The sequence below is a fragment of the Musca domestica genome, unplaced genomic scaffold, assembly GCF_030504385.1.
Source record: "Musca domestica strain aabys unplaced genomic scaffold, Musca_domestica.polishedcontigs.V.1.1 73, whole genome shotgun sequence".
Taxonomy (NCBI): domain Eukaryota; kingdom Metazoa; phylum Arthropoda; class Insecta; order Diptera; family Muscidae; genus Musca; species Musca domestica.
This window is the reverse complement of record NW_026712390.1, coordinates 3198923-3226422: the sequence shown is the minus strand read 5'-3', so window position 1 is coordinate 3226422 and position 27500 is coordinate 3198923. Positions and strand designations below refer to the sequence as shown.

At 30.0% G+C, this 27500-nt stretch overlaps 1 protein-coding gene across 5 annotated transcripts in view; it reads right to left on the bottom strand.

Annotated features, from left to right (window-relative positions):
* Positions 1-27500, bottom strand: part of LOC101899507 (rab11 family-interacting protein 3) — a 119976-nt gene that overhangs the window by 21701 nt on the left and 70775 nt on the right. For 3 of the 5 annotated variants that reach the window (XM_059130341.1, XM_059130343.1, XM_059130340.1), the window contains exon 2: positions 10371-11298. The exons of 1 other annotated variant lie outside the window; for it this stretch is intronic. In XM_059130341.1, the coding sequence (XP_058986324.1) occupies positions 10371-11063 (693 nt within the window). In that variant the 5' untranslated portion in view covers positions 11064-11298. Of the gene's footprint in view, positions 1-5540; positions 5950-10370; positions 11299-27500 lie in introns of those variants that run through there. One more of the 5 variants, XM_059130347.1, reaches the window with a different exon arrangement.

The following is a 27500-nucleotide window of genomic DNA, read 5'->3' as shown; positions in this document are numbered from 1 at the left end:
AATATTAATGAGTATTTGGTTGAATTATGGTTTCTTAGCAATCAGGGGTCAATTTATCCCACAACACCTCATTTTAGGGGAGTGGTCTCAAAGGAGAAAACGCTCTTCATCGAATTCCACGATATGTCTTCAATCACAAGAAATCTGCAGAACTAATATATATGGCTAAAAAATCTATTTAAATGTGTAAATGAATGAAATAGCTTTTTGGTCAAATTTCGTAATTTTGGGAGCTGAGGGCAAGTTCACTCACCAGATCTCATTTTAGAAAGGTAGTGTCAAAGGAAATAATGTTCTTTATTAAATTTTACTATAAGTCACTTAACACTAAACACCTGTAGATCCAGCATATATCAATAAAATACCAACATCAATCCAGGGTTTCGATTTTTTTTACGAACATTTTTGGGCATTTTTAAAGTTCTGTCAAATTTTTTAAACAATACATGAAATTAGAGGTTTGGCGTCAATAGGAAAAATATTCGTTGTCAAATTTCACTATAGGCCAACGAACATAAAAAATCGGAAGATCCAACACATTTTAATTAAATATCAATACTAATTGAGGATTTGAGTAAGAAATGTTGTTACGAGCATTTATGGGCATTTTTTATTTGTACCAAAAATTTAGGCAGATCTTAACTTTAGAGGTTAGGTGTCAATGAGAAGAATATTCTATCCCAAATTTCGATAGGGGTCACCGAACATCAAAAATCGGTATATTCAACATTTATCAGTAACATAATAACAACAATATGAGGGTTGCAATGTAAACTTTTTTATGTTTATTTTTTGGGTATTTTCATTTTTGCGCCAAAATCGCCCCAAATAAGTGAAATTAGGGGTTAGGTGTCAAAGGAAAAAATATTCTGGATCAAATTTCACTAGGGGTCACCGGCAACCAAAAATCGGTATATCCAACATATATCAGTGAAATACTACCAATAATATGAGGGTTTCAATATAAATATTTTTAAGTTTATTTTTTGGGTATTTTCAATGTTGTGCCAAAATCTCCCCAAATAAGTGAAATTAGGTTTAGGTGTAAAAGGAAAAAATATTCTGCATCAAATTTCACTATGGGTCACCGGCAATCAAAGTTCGGTAGATCCAACATATATCAGTGAAATACTACCAACAATATGAGGGTTTAATATAAATATATATTTAAATGTTTATTTTTGGGTCTTTTCCATTTTTGTACCAAAATCTCCTCCAATAAAGAAATTAGGGGTTAGGTGTCAATGGGAAAAATATTCTACATCAAATTTCACTACAGGTTACCGAACACCAAAAATCCACCAAAATCCCTACTAAAATGGAGTATTACGCTAAAAATTGGAAAAATTCCAAAGACGATTTTTTAAATTACACTATTTCAACAATTAAATTTAAAAAAATTCTAAATATGGTTAAATTAATATTGAACCATAATTTTAATTTTTCCTCAATAAACCAAAGACATCTTTAAAAAAATTTCGAAAATTCCCCTTATTTCCCATCAAATTCTAACTTTCATTGCCATCACAAACTAAGACCCCCAAAAAATGGGGCTAATCTTATTAGCCTAACATAAATACAACTTAAGTTTGTTTTCTTTTCATTTTAATTCTTCTTTCTCTTTCATTTTCCTTTTTTTTCTTTGAAATGGCTGATTGGTTTTCCATTTCCCATTAGATTTTCAAATTGTTTTTGTATTTTTTTTTATTAAGTCAATGTTATTGGCATATTGTGCTGATCTCATTCATAGTTTAACATTCAAAGAAAAAAAAAAACAAAATATCATTCTTAATTTTTTTCGATTTTCATTTTCAACTTATTCGCCTTCTCCTTTTCGATTTCTATATTAGCTGCCATAAACATGACTTTCCCATGTTTACATTACACAAAATGTTGTTGATTTTATTTCAAAATTTCTTGGCAATTGATTTTAGTTCATTTTAAAATCTTTGTTTATTTAGAAATTTTCATAATGCAAAATCGAGGTAAGAAGAAGAAGCATTTTTTTTCAAAATTTCGGTTTTCATATATTCTCTATGTACCTTGGCACAAATTGTTTGATAATAAAGTCACCCTCTTTTTAGGTGATGCTAAAAGTTTTTACACCCGCCCGCTTGTTATGATGAGCAATAAAGTGTTTTGTTTTTTTTTTAATTTTTCGCTTGCTCAATTAAGCAGAAAAATAGCTTAATGTGTTCAAAAACATGAGGCAAACATGTGGCATAAACAAAATTTAATTATTATTGACTATAAAAAAAAACTGAGAAAAAAAATATTACAAAAATTCAACATTTTTTGGTGATGACACAGTGGAGGAGAACAGTTAGTAAATTTAAATACAAAATTCAGAAATAAAAACTTCTTTGTCTAAAATGTGATCGAAAGAGACCCATAGTTAAATTTAATGAATAACATTTTCCCCATTGATACCAAAACCCTAAAGTGAAGTTCTAATGGAGAATTTAAGGTAATTTACAAGAATCTTAGAACTTAACAACTGTTGGAAAATACTTTCTTTTTTAATATATATACCATATTCACAACGAGTTTTAATTGAAAAATTTTATATCTACGAATTTCTTTCGTTCGGAGACCAATAGTAAAATTCGGTAAAGAACATTTGTCTCTTTGACATCAAACTCTTAAACTCAAGTATAACGGAATTAGGAGGCCCTAATTCATATAATTTTTTTAAAAAATATTATATATAGGGTTTTCTTTCCGTCGGTGACTTATAGTGAAATTTCTCCAATTGACCCTATCCTCAATATTTGGAGTAGAACTGGACAAATTGGCTAAATTTAGATATTGTTCGAGGTATTATCGAAGGTTTACCTTAAAAAGTGCAATCTTTTGAACAAAAATATTTACAGAGTGAGAACTTGGTTTTCAGGACATTTCAAGACTTAATTGTGGACTTCTTTAAATATTTTTCTGAGGACATTTGAGGGGATTTTTTCAAATAATATTTTTAACGATTTTTCAAGGATCATTAGGTCCAAAATTGTGGATTTTTTTTTAAGAAATTTCTAAGGACCATAGGCGTGGATTTTTTAAAAAATTTCCTAAGGACCATAAGCGTAAATTTTTCAAGGATCATTAAATCTAAAATTGCAGATTTTTCAATAAATTTTCTAAGGACCATAAGCGTTGATTTTTTAAGGATCATTAAATCTAAAATTGCAGATTTTTCAATAAATTTTCTAAGGACCATAAGCGTTGATTTTTTAAGGATCATTAGATCTAAAATTTTAGATTTTTCAAAGAAAATTGTCAGGGGTCATTAGGTCCAAAATTGTGGATTTTTTTAAAGAAATTACTAAGGACCATAGGCGAGGATTTTTCAAAGAATTTTCTAAGGACCAGAAGCCTGGAGTTTTCAAAGAATTTTCTAAGGACCAGAAGCGTGGAGTTTTCAATGAATTTTCTAAGGACCAGAAGCGTGGAGTTTTCAAAGAATTTTCTAAGGACCAGAAGCGTGGAGTTTTCAAAGAATTTTCTAAGGACCAGAAGCGTGGAGTTTTCAAAGAATTTTCTAAGGACAGAAGCGTGGAGTTTTTAAAGAATTTTCTAAGCACCATAGTTGTAGATTTTTTAAAGATTTTTTTAAGGATCATCAGGTTCAAAATAGTTAATTTTTCAAATAATTTTTCAAGGATCATTATATCCAAAATTGTTTATTTTTCAAAGAATGATTTCAAGGATCATTAGATCCAAAATTGGGAATTTTTCTAAGAATCCTTCCAAGGTCCATTAGATCCAAAATTGGGTATTTTTCAAAGAATCCTTTTAAGGATCATTAGATCCAAATTTGGGAACAGTTTTAGGATTTTTAAGAAGTTTTTGAAGGAAGGATTTTCATTAAGGATTTTTAAATATTTTTTCCAGAAAGGAATGGTTTGTGAATTTTTTTAGGGGTTTTTAGGGGCTTCTGAGCTACATTTTTTTTAATTTCAAGGCTATATGAGTTAAAATTTTCTTACGAATTTTTTGAAGGATTATCTGAGCAAAAAAATATAAAATTTTTAAGATTTTAGTTTTAAAGAATATTAGGACCACTATCGGGAATTATTTGCTAGTTTTCGCAAGGGCCATGGACAAGTATTTTTATAATTTTTTGTTTTCAAAGACCAGTTAGGCCAAATTCTAGGTACCGATTCGGTAGTTTTTTGTAAATTTTCTTAAAAACAATCAACAAATATTCTTTATTTTGTTTTCAAGGATCATTAAGTCCAAAATTCATGGACCAATCTTTTCATATACAGGAACTTTTTTAAGCTTTTTTCAAGGATCGTTGACACCATAAATGTGGGCTGTGAAAGAATAATATTTTTAAAGGAACACTAAGGCTATAAATGTGGATTTTGACAAGAATTGTGGCCAAGGATAATTTATGATATTTTAATGGACTTTATGGTCCGGAGATGTTCTAAATAGTTCTTGAATGAGTTTATTTTAAGACATTCTTCTTGAATTTTTTAATTTTTTTTTTAACATTAAATTCTTAGTTCTTCATTTTCAAGGATCGTATTAGCTAAAATATTTGTATTTTTAGAGGGAGTCACCTTAACAAAAACCGTTTTCTTTTAAAGAACTTTTCGAAAGTGGAGTTTTAAGATTTCTTTTTCAAGAATCTTTTGACCAAAAATTTTTATAAAATTTTTTTCAAGGACCATTAGGCCACCATTACGAAGTTTTTGAGATTTTTTAGGGACCATTTGAACCATATGAAAGGATTTTAAAAATATTTTTTAATAACCCTTAATTTAAAAATCGTAAAATTTTCGAGAATATTCTTAAGGATCATCTGAGCACCAAACCCTGACACTTTGAAATTTTTTGTTAAAGGATCTTGATATTTTGAAAAAAAAATTTAACAACAACACACAGATGTTTTTAGCTGCCATATGAATAGCAATAGTGGATTTTTTTAATATTTCTAAATCTTTAATTTTTTTATTATTTTCTCAAATTTTTCTAATATTTCTTTTAGTGATATTTAGTTACTTTGTGTCCCTAAACGTTCATGTCTAGTCAGAATAAAATCGATAACACCATTAAAGTGAAAACAAAAAATACAAAAACTTCCCTTCCTGTCTCATCGCCTTGACACAATTGACAAGCCGATGGCAGGCGGCTGAGCACGACGAGCGAGGCCATTCAAACAAGTAATGAAGAAAATTTCCGTTTGTTGGCGATAAAATGCAGAAGAAATCATAATAATTTTCTAGAATTTTTTTTTGAAATTTAGAAACAAAATACGACAATTCACATAATGTAATATGTTATAGTAGAAGTGTGTTGTTTTTTTCTGCTTTCAAACTTTATTACAAACACATGTGCATGGAGAGCATGGGAATCTAAACAAACTGACTAGTTGGCTGGCTGCCTGCCTGCCGGACACCCATTTCGTTTGCGTGAGAAAATCGATAAAAATAATTTTTCATATACTATTTGTTATAAACAAATTGTGGGTTACTGCTTGCCGAGGTGGGGGATTTGGATAACAACGGAAGTTGGCGATAATTTTCAATACTCACATCATGCTCATCCTCTTCCTCCTCGGGTGTACTATGCATGGCGATTAAGAATTTTTCAAAATTTTCAGATTGATTTTCAATATTTATTTTTATTTTTTTTTTCCACAAACAACAACAAGAAACCACACACGCTCTGGCCAAATATCAGCGTATTACTACTACCAGCCACAGTAACAAAAACTAAAAGTCGAATAAACCCCGTCATAACATTTTATATGAATCGTAGATTTTTTTCTGAGGTTATTTTCCATTCATTCAGTTCGTTCGTTCATTTCGTTGTCTGTCAATTCATAATGAACTGTTTTTTTTTTGTTCCGCAGGAGTGGGAGGAAAAAAGTGGGGTTTCCCTCAATTTTCTGCTTTGTTTAACTATTCCTGTCTCAAATGGAATTAACTAATTTTGTGGTGGCTACAGGCACTGTGGAAAGTAGACAGCGAACTAAATGGAAAATATTCCAACTCGGTCCCCAGCAAAGTAAAAACCGAAAAACAACAACAAAAACAAAACAAGTAAATAATATTCAATTTATTGACATTTTTATGGCAGTGGCGTCATGACGCCTAATATTTGCCACTTAACATGTAGATTGGTTGGAACGGAATCTCATGCCCACCCGGCAAGTGGGTAAAATTGATGGCATTTCCAAATTAATTAAGTAAATTGGAATTTTCCCAATATTAGAATATTAAGAAGATTTTTTTTCTCAAGGACGTAGATGTTTTGGAGATTTTTTTCAAGGGCCACTCTTATTGTCCTTGAAAACATTCCCTGATTTTCTAATGATATATTAAGAAATGTTTTCAAATGCAATGAAAGATCTTTTGCAAGGACCGTCTGAGCAATAAACTTGGACTTTCAAAGAAAATGTTAAGGATGGAGTTTTCTTAAGGATTTTTAAAGGATAATCTGTGTTGCAAACGTTGACATTTCATAGAATTTTTTTAAAGGATAATCTGACTATAAAACTTGGATTTTTATAAGCAGCGTCTAAGCTACAAACTTACCTTAAAAATTAAGGATAATAAGAGCTTTTTTAAGGATTTTTCAAATAGCATCTGAGCTATACACGGATAATTTTAAAGGTTTTCGAAGGATAATCAGAGTTACATATGCTGATTTTTTAAATAATTTTTGGAAGATAATCTAAGCTATAAACCTGGATTTTTAAATAATGTTTTTGAGGTCCATCTGAGCAATGAACGAGGATTTTTTAAAGAACTTTTTTGAGGGACAAAGGATATTCCGAGCTATAAACGCGAATTTTTGTGTGAATAATCAGAGCGGCAAACATGGATTTTTTAAAGAATTTCTTTAAAGGATAATCTGAGCTATAAACATGGATTTTTTAAAGAATTTCTTTAAAGGATAATCTGAGCTATAAACATGGATTTTTTAAAGAATTTCTTTAAAGGATAATCTGAGCTATAAACATGGATTTTTTAAAGAATTTCTTTAAAGGATAATCAGAGCTATAAACGTGGATTTTTGTTAGTATTTTTTGACGAATAATCTGACCTGAAAACATGGATTTACAAAAAAAAAAAATATTTAGAGGATAATCTAAGTTGCAAACATGGATTTTTTTTAAATATTTAGAGGATAATTTGGATTTTAAAAGGATTCTTTTGTAGGATATGGCCTACAAAAGTGGATTTCTAAAGGATTCCTTTGTAGGATATCACCTACAAACGTGGATTATTAAAGGATTCCTTTGTAGGATATAGCGTGGATTTTTAGAGGATTCCTTAGTAGGAAATTGTATGGTTTTTTAAAGGATTCCTTTGTAGGATATTGAGTGGATTTTTAATGGATTCCTTTGAAATCGCTATGATTTCTTTGTAAGATATGACATACAAACATGAATTTTTTAAAAAAATTCCTTTGTAGGAAATAGCGTGGATTTTTAAAGGATTCCTTTGTAGGATATGACCTTCAAATGTGAATTTTCAAAAGGATTCCTTTGTAGGATATGGCCTACAAATATGATTTTTTTAAGGATTCCTTTGTAGGATACAGCCTATAGACGGATGTTTTTAAAGGATTTATTTGTAGGATAAGACCTACAATCGTAGATTTATAAAGGATTCCTTTGTAGGGTATGGCCTACAAACATGGATTTTTTTAAAGGACTGTTTTGGAGGATAATCTAAGATACAAATTAGAATTTTTAATAGACTTCTTCGAAGTCTATATGAGCAACAAACTTGAAATTTTTAAACATTTCTTTTTTAAGGTCCATCCATGGTTTCTTTTATAGATATCTGAGGGATCAACCCAGAAATAATCATAGATTTTTTAAGATTTTCTCAAGGACTATCTGGTATATCTTGAAGATTTTTTTCCAAGGACTAAGGGAGGTTTTTTAAGCAATATTTTTTAAAAATATTTTGCGAGGAAAAAACGTGGACTACTTGATTTTCTTAAGAGCTAATAAAAGTATAAAGACTTTTTCCCAAGGACCAAAGAGAATATTTCTCAAGGACCAAACGTGGATTTTTCAAGAATTGTTTTAAAACACAAAAGTGTTTTTTTGCTTGTCTTTCTCAAGGACTGAATGCGGATTAGTTAAGATTATTCTCAAGGATCAAATGTATATTTTAAAATAAATATTTTCTTCAGGACCAAACGTGGTCTTGCATTGTGTTACAGATTTTCTCAATGACCAAAGTCACTTGTTAAGGATAAGACGCGGAGTTTTGAAATCGTTTTTCTCAAACACGCAACGTAGATTTTTCTTTATAGATTGTTGTCAAGGTCTAAACGTGAATTTTTAAAGATTTCACTGAAGGGTTAAATGTAGATTTTTTAATTTTTTGTCAGGGGCCAAACGTGGATTTTTACAGATTTTTGTGAAAAACCAAAAAAAGACTATTCTCATCACCAAACGTTGATTTTTACAAATTTTTCTATAGGTTCAAATGTAGATTTTAGCAGGACCAAACATGGTCTTTTAGAAAATATTTTCATGGAGCAGACGAGGATTTCTCACAGAATAATTTTTGGACCAAACGTGGATTTTCAAAAGTTTATTCTTCAAGGACCAAAGGTTTTTTTTAAAGATTATTATTCAACGATCAAATGATAGTTTTTAAAGATTTTTCTTCAAGGATGAAACGTGGATTTTTAAAGATTATTCTTCAAGGACGAAATGTGGACTTTTCAAAAAAAATTTTAAAGGTCTAAAAGTGGATTTTTTGCAGATTTTTCTCAAGGACCAAATGTGGATAATTAAAGATTTTTCTCAAGGATCAAATTAATACTTTCAATAAGATTTTCTTAAGGATCAAAAACTGGATTTTTTATGGAAATCTGTTCATGGTCCCAATAGTCTTTGTAAACTGAAATTTTTAGGTATAGGATATTTTTAATAATCTAAAAAATCTAGTGCATTTTCACAAGGATTTTTTGAGTTTTTTGATAAATCCAGAGCCTTAAAAACTTTTCAAGCATCAAAGTGTTTACAAAACTTAGAGTTTTCAAGGACTCCAAGAATCAAAATTTGAGCTTTTTTAAGAATTCTTTCAAGCACCAAAGAAATCAATGAGCACACTGAGATTTTTTCGAAATATTGGCGAACGAAAGAGTCCTCAAAAACTAGATTTTTCAAGCTCATAGGTTTGAAGAATCAAAAATGAAAATGTTTATTTTTCGGGAATATTTTTCAAGAATTAATAGTTTGTTTAGATTTTTTTTTTTGCAATGATGAAACTAACCAAGATTCCTAAAAACGTGGATTTCCTCAAGATTTTTTTAAAACCCAAGTGTCAACAAAATCTGCAGTTTTTAATGGATAATTTTTCAAGGACTAAAGAGTACAAAAAACATATAATTTTTCAGGACATTTTTAGGAACCCAAGAATTAAAATTTAAAATTTTCTCGGATATTCTCTCAATAATCCAAGAGTCTACAAAATTTTTAATGATATTTTTCAAGATGGGGAGTTTTAAAAAATATTTTCTCAGGGATATTTTTTAAATCATGGATTTTCAATGATATTTTTCAAGATGTGGATTTTTCAAGGTAACTTATTTTAAGACAACAATTTTAAAGGATATTTTATTCGGATGGGGATATTCCAAGTATTCCATGAAAGAATTGAATTTTCAAGGATATTTTTTAAAGAGAAGGGAATTTTAAGGATATTTTTGTAGTAAATGGATATTTCAAGGATCTTTAAGTATATAGTTGCAAGACAGGGAATTTTTAAGGATGCTTTTTCAAAACGGTTAATTTTTAAGGATTTATTTCAAGATGTTGACTTTTTAGAAATATTTTATTTTTTAATTTTTTTCAAAACGCGGATTTTTAAGGACATTTTTCTAAGACGTGGATTTTTCTAGCATATTTTTTCAATTTATTTTTAAGAAATTTTAAGACGTAGAGCTATCAAGGATATTTTTTAAGATGTGGATTTTTAAGAATTTTTTCAGGAATGAATTTTTCAAGCATATTTTTTTAAGAGGCGGATTTTCAAGAATTTTTGTCGAGACGTGAATTTTTTAAGGATATCTTTTCAAGAATAAATTTTTAAGGATATTTTTTAAGAAGTGGATTTTAAAGGATATTTTTTAAGAGGTAGATTATCAAGGATATTTTTTAAAATGTGGATATTTTTTTAAAATAAGTGGATTTTCAAGGATATCTTTTTTGTTGAGTTTCTACGATATTTTTCAAAAGGTGGATTTTCAATAATTTTTTAAAGACTTCTAACTATTAAAGATTCCTTAAGCGACTTTTATTTCAAATAATTTTCCAACTTTTAATTTCTATTAAAAAATTAAAACTTCAATAAGGATGTCCTTAAAATCTATTGAATAATAATGCTTACTTGCTCATTGAGATTTTCGCACACCTCCAGACTTAGACCATTCATTTTGTTGTGATGATTGTTGTTGTTGTTATTTTCCGATTTCTCTTCGTAATCACAAATCAATTTATTTTTAAAATTCTTTAGATTTTCCAATTTAAAACCGTTGGTATTGGTGTTGTTGGTTTTGTTGTTACTTTTGTTGGTTAAACTTTCTAAATTAATTAATTTATTGTTGTTGTTATTGTTATTATTGTATTCGGCGTCCACCAATTTATTATCGATGAAAATCAATGAATTCGGTCCCGAATTCGATGGCACAATATCTTCAAAATCCGCCGGATTTAAACTCAAAAATGTCTCTTGATCGATCAGAATGGGCTGTTTGCCATAATCCGTTTCGTAGCCACTGCAGCCCAGCGAATAGGCCGAATTGGTCATAGACTGGGATGAGTAGGGGCTGTATTGCTGGTGGGGGTTGTTGTGATTGTGGGGTGCATTAAAGTTGAGATTTAAATCCTCGAGACTCTCCGTGGACTGTTTGTGGGGCGAGGACTTGTCACCGAAGGTCAGGATATTATTGTTAAGCGATGATTTTTGTGATTTATTGATGGCTGTTGTTGCTGTTGGTCCGACAAACTCAAACTGGCCGGCCCACATATCATAGGCCAAATCAATGCTATCTGGTTGGCTGGCGGGTTGACTTGATGACATGATTTGTTGTGGAGAGTTGTTTGTGAGTATTTTTTTTTTGGTGGTTGTGGTGTAGGTTGTTTTAGTTTTGTAGATAGGACTTTGTAGGATTATTTCTTTTGTAAGGCACTAATTTTCGTATTTTTAAGGAAGACTTTTTTATGATTTTTTGGTATTTGTCTTTGTGTGGCTTATCAAAGTTTGCAGAAGTTTTACATGATTCAATTTTTTGTTGGAGAAAAAATTGTTCAGATATCTGTATAGGAAATTTTGATTAAATAAATATATCACTTTTGTTCTGAAAATTCGCAGATAAATTGTCATATGTGGCGAGGTTTTTGTGGTGGTTTGTTGAATATTTAAATACTTTCAATTATATATTCTATTTATTTTTATAATTACGTCTTTATCACTTAATTTTTATTTCATTTATTCTTTTAATTATTTAAATATTTATCGCCATTCAAAATATAAGATTTTTTTGCAATATCGTAAATTTTTAAAGGTGGCAAGTATGTAGTTTATCTCTTCAACATCTTTTTTTAATGTATTTTTTACAATTTCATCATATTTTTCCAAAAAAAAATCGAATATCGTAAATTTTAAAATTTACGATATTAAAACTTTTTGTCTACAAATAGCAAATTTCTTGGTTTTGTTACTCTAAACAACTTATTTAAGAGTCTGGGGTAAAAATTCCCAAGCAATTTGTTCGTATTTCTAATATCGTAAATCGCACAACGTGAAAATACTGGATTTTTAAGTGGAATTTTTCTTAAAAATGTACAAAATCTACTCTATGCAAGCGTTGATTTCTCAAAATTGGTCTGATTTTATAAAATAATATCTAATATCGTAAATATTAAAATGGAATAAGTGATTTTTATTTATTTATTTATTTTTTTTTTTTTTTGCTATCGGCCCTCATCCAAAGCCGCTGATTGAAAACAGGCGATAGAAGAAGGTTATTATTCCATTGAAAAATCGGCTACTTAATGTTTACAAAATTTACGATATTAAAAAAAAAAAAATCATTTAAAAACAATAATTAAGTATTTTTATGCCCCTAATCACGTATTTTACAGAATTTAATGAAAATTATCAGGTAATTTCATTAAATAGCTAATATCGTAAATGCCATAAATTGATTAAAACTTATTTTTGAATGAAATTTCCTAAAATAATTTTACTTTTACGAATTTTTAATAGAAACACGTTTCAATAAAGCAAAATTTGAACATTCCTTACATTCAATTTAACCAATTTGACTTGAAAATCACGTAAAATTTCTAATATCGTAAAGGAATATGAAAACCCAAACTTAATTTAACGGAAAAAATAAGAAATATCAAATAAAATATCGAATAAAGCTTTAAGAATCTAATTAAAAGACAATTTTCAATATCAAATATCCAATATCGTATATTTTTAAAATTTACGATACACGAAATATGTGTATAAAAATAATATTTTGGGGTTCTTATGGTTCTGAGCAAGTTATTCAACCTACTTTGTTTGAAAATCACGTCAAATTTCTGATATCGTAAATGCATTTTAAAAACAAAATTTTTGATTTTTCCGATTTTATAGAAAAACATGGAAATGCATCCTTTATTGTGAATTTTTTGTTAAGAAACTGATAAAAAAATCCCTTTTTACTATCAAAGTACGTAATATCGTAAATGTCAAATGTTTACAATAGTAGAAATTTTTGTGTAAAATTAATAATTTAGGATTCTTATGGCTTTAAAAAAGTTATTTAGCTAAATTTTACTTGACATTTTTCTCTAAATTTCTAATATCGTAAAAGAATATGAAAAGCAAAACTCATTTTAATAGAAAAATTAAGAAATATCACGTATATTACAAATATTTTTGAAAGAAGCTGTTTCAAAAGCACTTTCTAATATCAAACACCTAATATCGTAAATTTTGGAAATTTACGATATGAGAATGTTTTGTCAAAAATTAAAAATTTGGCGTTCTTAAGACTTGGACAGGTTATTTAAAGGAGTTTGTTTAAAAATCTCAATAAATTTCTAATAACGTAAATGCCTATTGAATGGAAATTCCTGCTTTTTTTCAATTTTATAGAAAATATGTTGAACAAACTTTATTTATTGCGAATGTGATGTCACGAACTAATTAAAAAATCACTTTTTACTATCTAATATGCGAAATCGTAAATTATAACAACTTACGATATTAAATTTTTAAACTAAAAACAATAATTTTGTGTTCTAATGCCTTTGAACAAGTTATTTATGCGATTTTTACTTTTTTTAAAAATAATGGTGAAATACCTCATTTATTGCGAATGTGATGTTAAGAACTGATTAAAAAATTGCTTTTTACAATCAAATATGCGATATCGTAAACTATAAAAACTTACTTACTAGCTGTGGGATTTGAACCGCGGACCTCTGTGTGCAGCCAACTAGAAGTTGCCGTCTCTACGTTCAGAGCCATTAACCCGTCTTCCTAAAGCAGCACTAAAACAAGTGTATGCATTGGAAGCAATGTAGTTGTTGTGGACAAAAAATCCATCACTACAAAAAACAAAACGTTGCTGTGAAAAAAGATCTGCCAATAGAACTTGAGTCGAACCTGGAGAGTTTCTAGTGTATAATTCGCATATTCTAATTTGCAATAAGTTCGAAATATATACTACTTTCCAGAGAACGGCCCTTGTAAGCCATCATCCACATCAAATATGCCTGATGAGCCGCTTAACCAACGGCGAAACGCGTCGCATAGTGGTGAGTGTGTGATAGTGTCTATCTGGCTTTCCTTTTCACTGCAAATTTCAGATCATTAAGCTCGTCTCGAAAGAGAAAACAAACACTTAAATCATAAAACATATGATCTTCGCCTTAATAAGGCAAAACTCAATGAAATATTCTTTGAACGAATTTTCTGGAAAAGGTGTACAAATTTTATCTTTAGAACAGAAACACGTTTCTATGAAGCAAAATTTGAACATTCCTTAAACGCAATTTAACCAATTTTGATTGAAACTCACATAAAATTTTTAATATTGTAAATTAACATGAAAACCCAAACCAAATTTAATAGAAAAAGTATGAAATATTTTATAAAAGTTTGAAATATTTATCGTAATATCGTAAATTTTTTTAAAATTTACGATATAAAAAATTTGTGTATAAAAATAGTATTTTGGGATTATTATGGCTCTGAGCAAGTTATTTAACTTAGTTTGTTTGAAAATATCGTCAATTTTCTAATATCGTAAATGAATGTAAAAAAGGAAATTTTTGATTTTTTTTTCAATTTTATAGAAAAGTCAATACATCATTTTTGACGAATGTTTTGTTAAAACTTTTAATAAGTTCAATCACTTTTTACTATCAAATACGTAGTATCGTAAAATTCAAAAAAGATTTTAAGGATATTTTTTAAAAAGAAATTGATATTTCGAGGATATTGTTTACATTTGGATTTTTAAACATAGATTTTCAAAAATTTTTTTTCAAGACGCGGATTTTAAGGATATTTTTGCAAGACGTAAATTTTTCTATGATATTTTTTCAAGGCGGGAATTTTATAATTTTAAAGACGTGGAGTTATCAAGGACATTTTTTAAGATGTGGATTTTTCGATAATAGGTGGATTTTCAAAGATATTTGGTTAAGACGTGGATTTTTTAAAGATATTTGTTCAAAAATGAATTTATTAAGGATATTTTTTAAGAGTAGATTATCAAGGATATTTGGTCAAAACGTGAATTTTTTTCGTGGTAGGAGAAATTTTTGTGTAAAATTAATAATTTAGGTTTCTTATGGTTTTGAACAATATATTTAGCTAATTTTACTTGAAATTTCTCCTTAAATTTCTAATATCGTAAATGAATATGAGAAGCAAAACTCATTTTAATAGAAAAATTAAGAAATTCACGTATATTAGGAACATATTACAAAGAAATTGTTTAAAAAACACTTTCTAATATCAAAAAATTTAAAAAAAAAAAATAAAAATTTTGTCAAATATCTAATATCGTAAATGCCCATGGAAGGAAAATTCTTGCTTCTTTCAATTTAGAAAAAAAAATGTTGAAATACTTCATTTATTGCGAATGTGATGTTAAGAACTGATTAAAAAATTGCTTTTTACAATCAAATATGCGATATCGTAAATCTTAACAACTTACGATAATAAACATTTTTACCAAAAATCAATAATTTGGGGTTTAAATGATTTGTAACAAGTTATTTAACCGATTTTACTAGGAGATCCCAACAAATGCCTAATATCGTAAATGCATATGGAATGAAAAATGCTTTAATGTTTTTCAATTTTACAAAAATACTGTTGAAATACTTCATTTATTGCGAATGTGATGTAAAGAACTGATTAAAAAAATTGCCTTTTACAATCAAATATGCGATATCGTAAATTTTAGAAATTTACATTATTAAACATTTTTACCCAAAATCAATAATTTGGTATTCTAATGGTTTTCAGCAAGTTATTTAACCGTTTTCGTTTAAAAATCTAGAGAAAATTTCTAATATCGTAAATGCGTGGTAAAAATGAAATGTTTGAATTATTAAAATGTATAGAAAATATGTTGAAAAACTTCCTTTATTGCGAATATATTCTAAGAAACTGATTAAAAAATCAATTTTTACAATGAAATATGCGATATCGTAAATTTTAAAAATTTACGATATATTTTAAAATATGAAATTTTTGCCCAAAATATATAATTTGGGTTTCTAATAGCATTAAACATGTTATTTACACGATTTTGTAGAAAAAAATACTAATGTCGTAAATGCATGTAAGTAAGAAAAAAATGTTGAAATACTTCATTTATTGCAAATATTTCATTAAGATACTGATTCAAAAATCAATTTTTACTATCAAATATGCGATATCGTAAATATTAAAAATTAACGATATTAAATATTCTTCCCTAAAATCAATAATTTAGTGTTCTAATGCCTTTGAAAAAGTTATTTAAGCGATTTTGTTTAAAAATCTCGAGAATTTTCTAATATCGTAAATGCGTGCGAATAACTAAATTTATTAAATTGTATAGAAAAAATGTTGAAAAACTTTCTTTGTTGCGAATAATTTTTTAACAAAAACCAATAATTTGGGTTTTTAATAGCATAAAAAAAATTATTTAAACGATTTTGTTGGATAGAATCCAATACCGTAAATGCATCTGGAATGGAAAATGTTATTTTTTTTTCAATTTTGTAGAGAAAATGTTGAAATCGTTTATTTATTGCGAATATTTCGTTAAGATACTGTTTCAAAAATCATTTTTTATTATCAAATATGCGATATCGTAAATTTTAAAAATTTACGATATTTAATACTTTAACCCAAAATCAATAATTTGGTGTTCTAATGCCTTTGAAAAAAGTTATTTAAGCGATTTTGTTTAAAAATATCGAGGAATTTCTAATATCGTAAATCCATTTGAAGAAGCAAATGTTCGATTTTTTTCAATTAAATCAAAAATGTTTAAGTACTTCCTTTATTGTGAACTTTAAGGTCACGCGTTCAGGTCAGTAGCCCTTAAGTTATTTCGTGGAAAAATAATAAACAAAAAAAAAACAAAAATTTGTTTATACTTGGCCTGTCTCGTTGTTTGCCATCTTCATGATTTGCATGCTGTTGATTTTTTCGCTCTTTATTGTTTATCCAAATTGAATTTTTGGCAAAGATGTTATCATTATATTTTTCATGTGCTTTTATTATTTTTTAAACAATTTCCAACTGTGGCCTTAAGCACTAAAATTTGAAGCAAAAAAAAAAAATCCAAAGGAAGTCATAAACATAAAAAATATTCGATTATGTTCTCTCGTTTGTTTACAAAACAATATGGTTCCAAGGCAATTATTTTTTTATTTTTTTCTTGTTTGGATCTGGAGATCTGGAGTTGAAGATTTACTCCGCAACGGGTGTGAATTCCAGAAAATATTCTGCTCCTCATTTTTTGCCTTTGGAAATTGGTAATGAAAATAATGCCAGGAGTCGCAATTGGAAGAAGATAACCACGAGAGACAGGAGAGAGGGTATTTCTCACTCTCTTCAATAAGAGCCATGAAATTCTATGAAAATCACAAAAAGACAAAAGACTAGTGTCATGTGCCATTGTCGAATTTCCAAATTTTCTTCTACCAAAAACAACAACATCGAACCTCTCCATTTCTATAATAAATTTTCATTTTTATTTTCTTTTATCCGCTTCTTCAAAATTTTTGCATAATTTATGCATGGAGTGAAACTTTTCCAAAGAGGGCCACCACATATTTAATTTTATGCAGTTTTTACATTCAGTTTTCCATTTCCATGAGCATTTAATTAGACGGAAAAAGTAGAAAATTACAGCGAAGCTAATGTGTAATGAAAAATCAAAATCATTAAAACAAAGTCATTTCATCAAATGTGTGGTGTGGAGGGGGGGCATTGCAAAAAGAAAGCAAATTAAAATAGATTTCTTTAACAACAATTGTTTTCAATAATTACTCTCTATATCAATTAAGCATTGCGAAAAAAATAAGTGAAAATGGAAATTTTCCATAAGTGGCCTTTTTGAGGCATGCAAATGTGATTGCAAAGGGGGCCTTGAACTAGGGAGGGCAATTTTTATACCCTACACCACATAGTGGTAAGGGTATTGTGTCTTTGTGCATTTGTTTGTAACATGGAGAAGGAAACGAGATAGACCCATAGTTACTTTTGAGAACCTTCATAGAATCACTTTCTAAGTCGATTTATGCATGTCAGTCCGTCTGTCCGTCCGTCCGTCCGTCCGTCCGTTCGGCCTAGAAGCAAGTATATCAAATTTGGAGAAAATCGGTTCAGATATAGCTATAGCTCCCATATATATCTTTCATCCGATTTGATCTTTAAGTCCCTCACATTCCTACTATGCACTCCACAACCGTGATATTTGGTACCAGGTATTAGATGGAGCACAGAAATAGCTGTTTTAAATTTTATCGAAATCGGTTCAGATTTGGATATAGCTCCCATATATATCTTCATCCGATTTCGGGTTAATTGACCACCAAATGGCCAATATCAGTCCAAATGGCCCGAATTTTGGCACATGTGACCGAGATTAGCCTTAAAGCAAATACAACAAATTTGGAGAAAATCGGTTCAGAAACAGCTATAGCTCCCATATATATGTTTTATCCGATTTGGTGTTTAAGCCTTTCACATTCGTAATATGCACTCCACAAGAATGATATTTGGTACCGGATATAAGATACAGCCCAGAAATAGCTGTTTGTAATTTTATCGAAATCGGTTCAGATTTGGATATAGCTCCCATATATATCTTCATCCGATTTCGGGTTAATTGTGCACCAAATGGCCAATATAAGTCCAAATGGACTGAATTTTAGTACATCGGACCAAATTCAGCCTGGAAGCAAGTATATCAAATTTAGTGAAAATCAATTCAGATATAGATATAGCAACCATATATATGTTTCATCCGATTTAGTGTTTTAGTCACATACATTCGTAATATTCACTCCACAACCGTGATATTTGGTACCAGGTATTAGATGGAGCACAGGAATAGCTGTTTTAAATTTTATCGAAATCGGTTCAGATTTGGATATAGCTCCCATATATATCTTCATCCGATTTCGGGTTAAATGTGCACTAAATGGTCAATATCAGCCCAAATCACCTGAATTTTCGTACATAAGACCGAATTCAGTCTAGAAGCTAATACGTAAAATTTGGAGAATCCCGGTTCAGAGATAGCTATAGTTCGTAAAATGCACGATAGAATTAGATAGATTTTGATTTTGTACCAAATATCTTATAGAGCTCTGAAATGCCCTGTATAAATCTTTTTACGAGAGCTCTACTAAATATGCATAGTGGTGTAGGGTATCATATAGTCGGCCCCGCCCGACTTTTGAGCTTTCCTTACTGGTTTTTTTTGGATTTTTTAAAAAATTTGAATGTGAGAAAAAATGAGTTTCTATAAAATTTTTCTAAGCCTTAGAGGACTAAAAATATATGTATTATTTATTAAAAAAAAAAAAAACAAGTAAAAGAAGGTGTAAGTTCGGCCGGACCGAACTTTGAATACCCTCCACCATTTGGAACGAATTTGAGAATTTTGGAAAAAAAAAATCCGAATGAAGCCTTTATATTAGGGTCTATACGACGACGTGGACCTACTTGGACCTCAAATGCGAAACTTGAAAAAAAAAATCGGAGCATAATGTAGCTAAAATCACCAAAATACCGAAAATAGGGAGGTATCGTTATATGGGGGCTATACGAAGACGTGGGCCTGTACAGACAATATTCCGTCATATGCTGTACTATCCATTACGAACTTCAAATACCAAATTTGAAACAATTCCGGTTAATAGTGTTGCGAAAATCATCAAAATACCGAATATCGGGAGGTTCCATTACATGTGAGGGCTATACGAAGACGTGGACCTACACAGACAATATTCTTTCATAGGCTGTAGTATCCATTACGAATTCAACTACCAAATTTGAAACAATTCCGGTTAATAGTGTTGCGAAAATCATCAAAATACCGAATATCAGGAGGTTCCATTATATGGGGGCTATACGAAGCAGTGGTAGTGTGATTTTTTTATATTTGCCTGGAGAACCACAAGTGGCTATGGTTAGAGCACCCTGGAATGTAAATGTGAATAAATCTTTTGTATCTCGTACCATCGCTCGTTACCGTGATACCGTGGTAGCGTAGCCCGACGTCAAGGAAGTGGACGGAAGAAAGATCAGCAACATCAGCAGAAATGTTTTGAAAAGTAAAGAAGCGACTTGGTCGAAAAATGGATCGTTAGCTGAACATATCGCAATATTCGGCAATTTGGGAAATATTGAAAAATGAGGTCGGGATAAAGCCATTGAAATTCCAAAAAATGCAAGAGCTTCCACCGCAACAGAAAGAAAATAGACTCAGAAGAGCTAAAGAGTTGTTTCGCTTGGCCGAAAGTGGTGAACTGCCGAATTTTGTTTTCTCCGATCTCCGATGAGAAAACATTCGTTGTCCAGCAGTTGGTAAACAGAACAAAATGATCGTGTTTACTTGCCAACGAGGTCAGCTGAAAATGTGCACCTTCGGTTGGCCACCAGTTGGCTCAAGCGCCAGCCATGGTGATGTTGATGGATCGCTCTCCGCTCGTATTAATCGTGGCATCAGAAAAAATGACGAATATTATGGCAAAAATATTCTGGAGGGTGTATTAAAGCACGCAAACATTTTGGCCGCAGAGCTTGGACATTCCAACAGGACTCAGCACCATCGCACTCAGAATGGTTCGCCACCTAAGAATGGTTACAAAATGAGGTTCCTCGCTTCATTTCCAGCCCACATTGGAAAAATACCACCTCAAACAAGCGTTTCGCCGGGAATGAGCCAAAATACCCCAGAGCAACTTTCGGGCAGCCTGTGACGGTTTCATTGGCCATTTGAAGGCCATAATTTGTGCCAAAGGTGACCAATTTGAACAAAAATATTCTGGAGGGTGTATTAAAGCACGCAAAAATTTGGCCGCAGACCTTGAACTTTCCAACAGGACTCAGCACACGCCCCCCAAGAATGGTTACAGAATGAGGTTCCAAAATCTCCGGATATCAATCCCCGTTAGACTTTTGTGTCTGGAGTATATTTCAAACAAGCGCTTCGCCGGGAATGGGCCACAATATCGCAGAGCAACATTCGGCCGGCGTGTGACGGTTTCATTGGCCGTTTGATGGCCATAATTCGTGCCAAAGGTGACCAATTCGAATAAAATTATTCTGGAGGGTTATTAAAGCACTCAAACATTTTGGTCGCCTTGGACATTCCAACAGGACTCAGCACGCGTCCCCCAAAAATGGTTACAAAATGAGGTTCCTCGCTTCATTTCCAGCGCCCAATGGCCACCAAAATCTCCAGATACGAATCCATTTTGACTATTGTGCCTGGAGTATTTTGGAAAGCAAGGTTGACATTTTCCGACATTTTTGGCTATCATTCAATAAAATTAAAAAAAATGTAAAAATTATGGCGTTTGACTTTGTTGCAGATTTTTTTTTTATCTCACCCTGTATATACCTGGTGGGGTCTTAAATGTATAAAATATTTCGAGGTGTTACAAAGGAATGACAAACTTAATATACTCGTCATACTATGGTGGAGGGTATAAAAAAGACGTTGAGGAAGGGGGAGTAGTCAGAGGCTAAACATATCCTGCAAAAATGTTCCTTGCCATATTTAAAATAATTTTGGCAGAATTCAGAGCTTTCTAGGAAACTTAGGCCAATTCATTAGAACCCCACGCAAAAGGGGTTCCAAGATGAGAAATTTTCTTAAAATTTTTTTTTTCATTTTTTTTTGTTTAAAAATTATGTTGACCTTGTAAAAATTTGCCAAATATTCTATTTTTTTATAATTTTTCAAAACAAAATTATGTCATTTTTTCACTGCCACATTTTGTCATCATCGTTTTTGATGAGTTATGCCCAACGAAAAAAACTGAATGCATCACTTAAATTGATGAGTCAAAACATAATTTTTTATTTCTCTCTTTTTTCGGCGAAAAATAGCCTTTGAAATAATTAGAAAAATAGTCATAAATAAATAAATTTATTTGGCTCAACAGATGTTGGCGAACGGCGAATGTAAATTGAAATTATGAATGTCGCAGATTTCAAGGGGACCGCTATGGTTTTTTTTTTTTTTTTTTTTTTTACAAAATTTAACTCTTCAACGGCCAGTCATCCCGTCGTCTTGGCATCATGAGGCGACACATGGTCCCCCATACATTCTTTCCACTTGTGGAAGCCATAATAATAGATGGTGATGGTACAATTCAAATAGAATGGATTGCCATTTACGTTATGAATCAGTTTTATGTTTTGTTTTTCTTTTCTTTATTCGTTCGAAATTGACGCACATCCTCAATTCATATTCTATAGTAGGAATGAAAGAAAGAAAAGTGACTCTTTTACTATACTAGAGGAGAATGGAAAGAAAATGGGTAGCAGACCATATTCAAATACAGAGGAAAAACAACAAAAAAATATGAAAACCCTCATCACTTATGAAGGCAAGTGAGATGGGGGCACACGATGCCGCTACATTCATTGTGGGACCATTGCAAATACAGACACACACACACACTCATACATAAACAATAAACGCTGGCTGGCTCACTGGGAAGCCAAGGCAGCTGTTACCAGCTCTACATGTCGAGTAGTCATTTATTTTAATTAATTTCAATTAGTTGTTCGGCTGCATAAGAATTAAACGTATATTCTGAATCATTCGCAGAACAAAAATTCCATAGAGAAAAAATGGCAAATATTTCCTTGAAAAAAAAAAAAAAACAATTTTGTAATATCGTAAATTTTCTGGAAGAAATATAATTAATTTCAAGGCAAAACAAACATATTTCATTTCCATGTTCATCAGGAAATACGTTGGGTGAAAAAAATGCATGAAACCCATACAAAATTTCTAATATCGTAAAAATTTCGTCAACCAAAATAAAAATTATTATTAGAGGAATTTATGTGTGTAGCTTATGAGATATGTTTCCCCATTAAAAATTTATAAATTTTGGAATATTAGAAATCTCTTGAAATTTCTTATATCGTAAATTTTTTTTTTGTAAGAAAAAAACTAGTTTTCAGTAAATTCAGGTATGTCGATTATCTTGTCTTAATATCGTAAAATCTACGATATTAGAAAATTAGTAAAAATTGACAATTATATTCATTATAACATTTGCTTCCCTTTCTTTAAGCTTTAGAATAAATAGCGTAATATCGTAAATTTTCGGGAAGAAATATAATTAATTTAAAAATTACTGCAATAAAAAATCAGTTTTTAAACGGAATTCTTATTTGCAGCGTGTCTGCAATGTTTTCCCATTTAAAATGTATCAATTTTGCAATATTGTAAAACTAAAAAATCCTTGAAATTTCTAATATCGTAAATTTTTTGTAACGAAAAAAATCAAATTTCAACGGAATTCATGTTTGTAGATGGTCTAACATGTTTTCGCAATGAAATTAGTCCACTTTAGAAATATCGTAAAATTTACGATATTAGAAATTTGGTAACAAAAATTGTTATTTTATTAATTATTACATTAACAAACTTATTTCATTTCCATGTTCTTCAAGAAACACGTTGTGGTGAACAAAAAAATGCAAAATCCATTCAAAATTTCTAATATCGTAAACAATTTCGTCAACAAAAAATCAATTTTTAGACAAATTAATGTGTATAGCTTGTGTTATTTGCATTCCCATTGAATATTTACGAATTTCGGAATATCGTAAAAATAGAAAACCCCTGAAATTTCTTATATCGTAAATTATTTGGTAAGAAAAAATTTTGTTTTCCGCAAATTCATATTTGAAACTTGTCTAAAATGCCAATTTTTTAATATCGTAAAATTTACGATATTAGAAAATGAGTAAAAATTTACAATTATATCAATTATAACATTTGTCACCCTTTCTTTTAGCTGTAGAATATATTTTTTCATTTACATACATTTTGTAATATGGTAATAGCTAATATTCTTGTATCGTAAAATTGTCGATAACAAAAAATCGGTTTTCAAAGAGAATTCATATTTGCAACTTGTCTAAATTATTTTATTATTGAAAATATGCAAATTTTAATAATATCGTAAAATTTACGATATTAAAAAGACAGTACAAAAATTGTAATTATATTCATTATAACATTTGCTACCCTTTCTTTTAGCTGTAGAATAAATTTTTGCATTTTTATTACATACATTTGCAATATCGTAACAGCTAAATTTTCTTATACCGTAAATTTTTTGGTAACAAAAAATCGACATTCAAAGGGAATTTATATTTGCAACTTATCTTCAATGTTTTCCCATTGAAAACATGCAAAGTTTGTAATATCGTAAAATTTACGATATTTATAATGTGGTTAAAATTTGTTATTTTATTAATTTTAAGATTTGCTTCCCCTTCCTTAAGTTGTAGAACACATTTCTCAATTACTAAACCAAACATTTTGTAATATCGTAACATTTACGGAATTAAAAAAATGGTTAAAAATCACATTTTTTTATTATTTAACTAAATTGTGATGATGTCTCACAACTATGAAATAGAATTTTTCTCACAAAAAAAATTATATCGTCTATATAACAATATAAAAAATTTGCATATTTTCATAAGAAAAACCTTTTTGAACAGCAATTCTAATATCGTAAATCTTATCGATACGCAATTGTAGGTAATTTCTGTGAAAATTGTACAAGTCTGTTATCCAAATTTATTAAAATATCATTTCATAAACTTTTGTTCACAAAAATTACTTGGTGAACGCATAAAATTTAATATCTGAAATTTACGATATTACAATTGTTTGTTATATTCACAACTATTTAACAAGAAAATACTAGAATACCTTCTGTATGTATAATTAAGCCACCAAATTCTGAAATTTGATCCTTATTCCTAATATCGTAAATTTACGATATTAGATTTTTATTACAAAGTATACTTATTTTTCATTCATATTCAATAAATAACCTTCTGGTTGATAAAACTTGCATGTATTAGTTGATGGACGCCTAAAATTGCAATTTAAAAATTACGATATTACATTTTTGTTGGAAAAAAAATTGAGTTGGCGTACAAAATCTTTAGAATATCTTTTATATTGATGATTGAGCCATGAAATACTTCATTTGAACAAAAATTAATTATATCGTAAATTTACGATATTTGATTTTTTTGAAGAAAATCTAAAGTTTTTCAACAAAACTCAATAAGAACTGTCTATTTGATGAAATTTGTTCACATTTCATGTCTTAACATTTACGATATTACAAATTTACTGAGAAAAAATCGGTTTTAAGCTGAATATTTGAAACATATTTGTAACCCGTTTCATTGAAATTTACTGGAGTGCCCTAAAATGTAATTTTGAGCCAAAAATTGCATAATTTGATTCATAATTCTAATATCGTAAATTTACGATATTCGATTTTTTGGAAAAATATATTGTTTTTCAATAAAACTCACTTTACAATAGATTATTTTTTGTAATTAAGTTGTTTTTCACGATATATCATTTACGATATTATTAATGTCCAAGGAAAGAATACTTTTAATGAATTGTAATAGATTGTATTTTCATTTAAATTCCTTGCAATGCCCTTACTATCGAATTTTGAGCCATAATTTACTTTTTTTTGTACCAAAATTCTAATATCGTAAATTTACGATATTCGTTTTTTGTGGAAAAATATATTTCATTTTCAATAAAACTCAAAATGCATTGGATTAGAACACGGAATTTGATTGTTTTTCTTGATATACCATTTACGATATTACAAATCTAACGAGAAATTTCAGTTTTCTTACACAATTTTGAAAAATTATATATTATATATATATTATATATATATTATATTTTGTTTTTTTTTTTTTTTTTTTTGGAAAATTATATTTACTTTTCAACAAAACTCAATATAAAATAGATTATTTTATGTAATTAAGTTGTTTTTCACGATATTTAATTTACGATAGTATAAATTGCCAAGGAAAGAATATTTTTAATCAATTGTAATAGATTGTATTTTCATTTAAATTCCTTGCAATACCTTTACTAGCGAATTTTGAGCCATAATTTACTTTTTGTACCAAAATTCTAATATCGTAAATTTACGATATTCGATTTTTTTGGGAAAAATATATTTCATTTTCAATAAAACTCAAAATGAATTGGATTAGAACATGCAATTTGATAGTTTTGCGTGATATATCATTTACGATATTACACATCTATCGAGAAATTTCACTTTTCTTACACAATTTTGTTTAAAAAAATTGTGTAACAAATATCAATCTCCATGAAAAAAATAGGAGGAAACACATTGCATCCCTGCTATTTTATTGCACTTTCATTTAATTTCCATTTGCAATTTTTCCCAAAGAAAAAAACATCCTGTTTGAATTATTACCGCATATTTTCCGACTGCCATCTTAAGAGTGGGGAGAGAGAGAGAGAGGGCGAGTAGATAACTTTCATGGTAAATATTAGTTTATGATACCCTTAAGCCATTTGTCATTTTGATTGGCTTAAATGAAATTCCATGGCTCCCCACGAAATGCATGCTGGAGTTATGTGCCTGTGGGAAAATACGGCTTCATTTGAAAGTTCATAGCTTCGTCGGTCGGGCATTATAATTGGTGTATTACGATATTATCTTGAAAACAAAAAAAAAAAAACAATTTCACCACAATGCAGTGAGACTAATAAACCCAGTGCAGCGACTACATTCATCCATGGTGTAAACCTCTAAACGGCCTTCAATTATTAAATGTTTAACCAATCACTTAACAGTTTTCCATGCCATCATCATCATCATCGCTGCCAATTATAATTATGTGTTTGTTGGTGTGGTTGTTGTTGTTGTTGTTTTGCCACTATTATGAAAGTGTTTTTGTGGCCTTTTGCCTTTCTTTTGCTGCCAAGCGGGAGGAAGTTATGGTTTCTAAGCCAACAACAATCATCACCTCTCCACCATTATAATTGTGATGATGCCTCTTTATACGGTCGGGTGGGGGGTCGGTATTTCTGTCATTGATAATTATGACCATATTTATTTGTTGCGAAAAAAAAATATTTTCCAAAACAAATACCTCCATCACAACACACAATTATTGCAACGTGATCTCGACCTACAACTTTCACTTGCATCAAATGCAAACCATCATCGGCAGCCAGGGAATATATAGCCTCGAGGAGAGGAGGGTACACTCAGACAACATTCACATACCAAATTGGTTTGCTGATTTATTTGTTGCAGCAAGTTTCCTGTGATTGTGGATTGTCTCTCTTTGTCGTCTCGAAAATTTCTTGACTCTCGGCCTGCCTGGCTGCCTGGCATTTTGGCAAAGATAACTGGCGTCCATTTGGCTGGTTAAAATATGCTGTAACTTGTTTCAATTGTCAAGTGTAGTGCACTGCTGGCCATGGCTAGTCTTGGACATATTCGAAATTCCTAAAATTTTTCAACGTCTTAGGCTCAGCGTCTGTCTTTGGTTTTCGTAACAATTCGCCAGGGGATTAGTTACAGATTTTTTGTTATGGCAAATTTAAGTCTCCTTGTGGGTTCAACCACAAGGCAAACAGAAATTATAATTAACCTCTCTCTCTACCCCTCCCCCCTCTCCCTCTCTTTTGAACCACTTTATCAAAACTATCCATATCCAGTAAGTTGTTGTGTCTCTTTTTTGTGGTCTCTCTCTCTCTCTCCCTCCTCCCTCAATATGTCTCTGTGTGAAGTCATTTCTTTGTTAATTGCAGAAATAAAACCGCCTACAAAGATTTGCAGATAATGGCAAACACGAATTGCCACCGAAGTAAATCAGCAAATCAGCTTAAGTCCTATGTTTGGTGTTTAGGCGACCAAG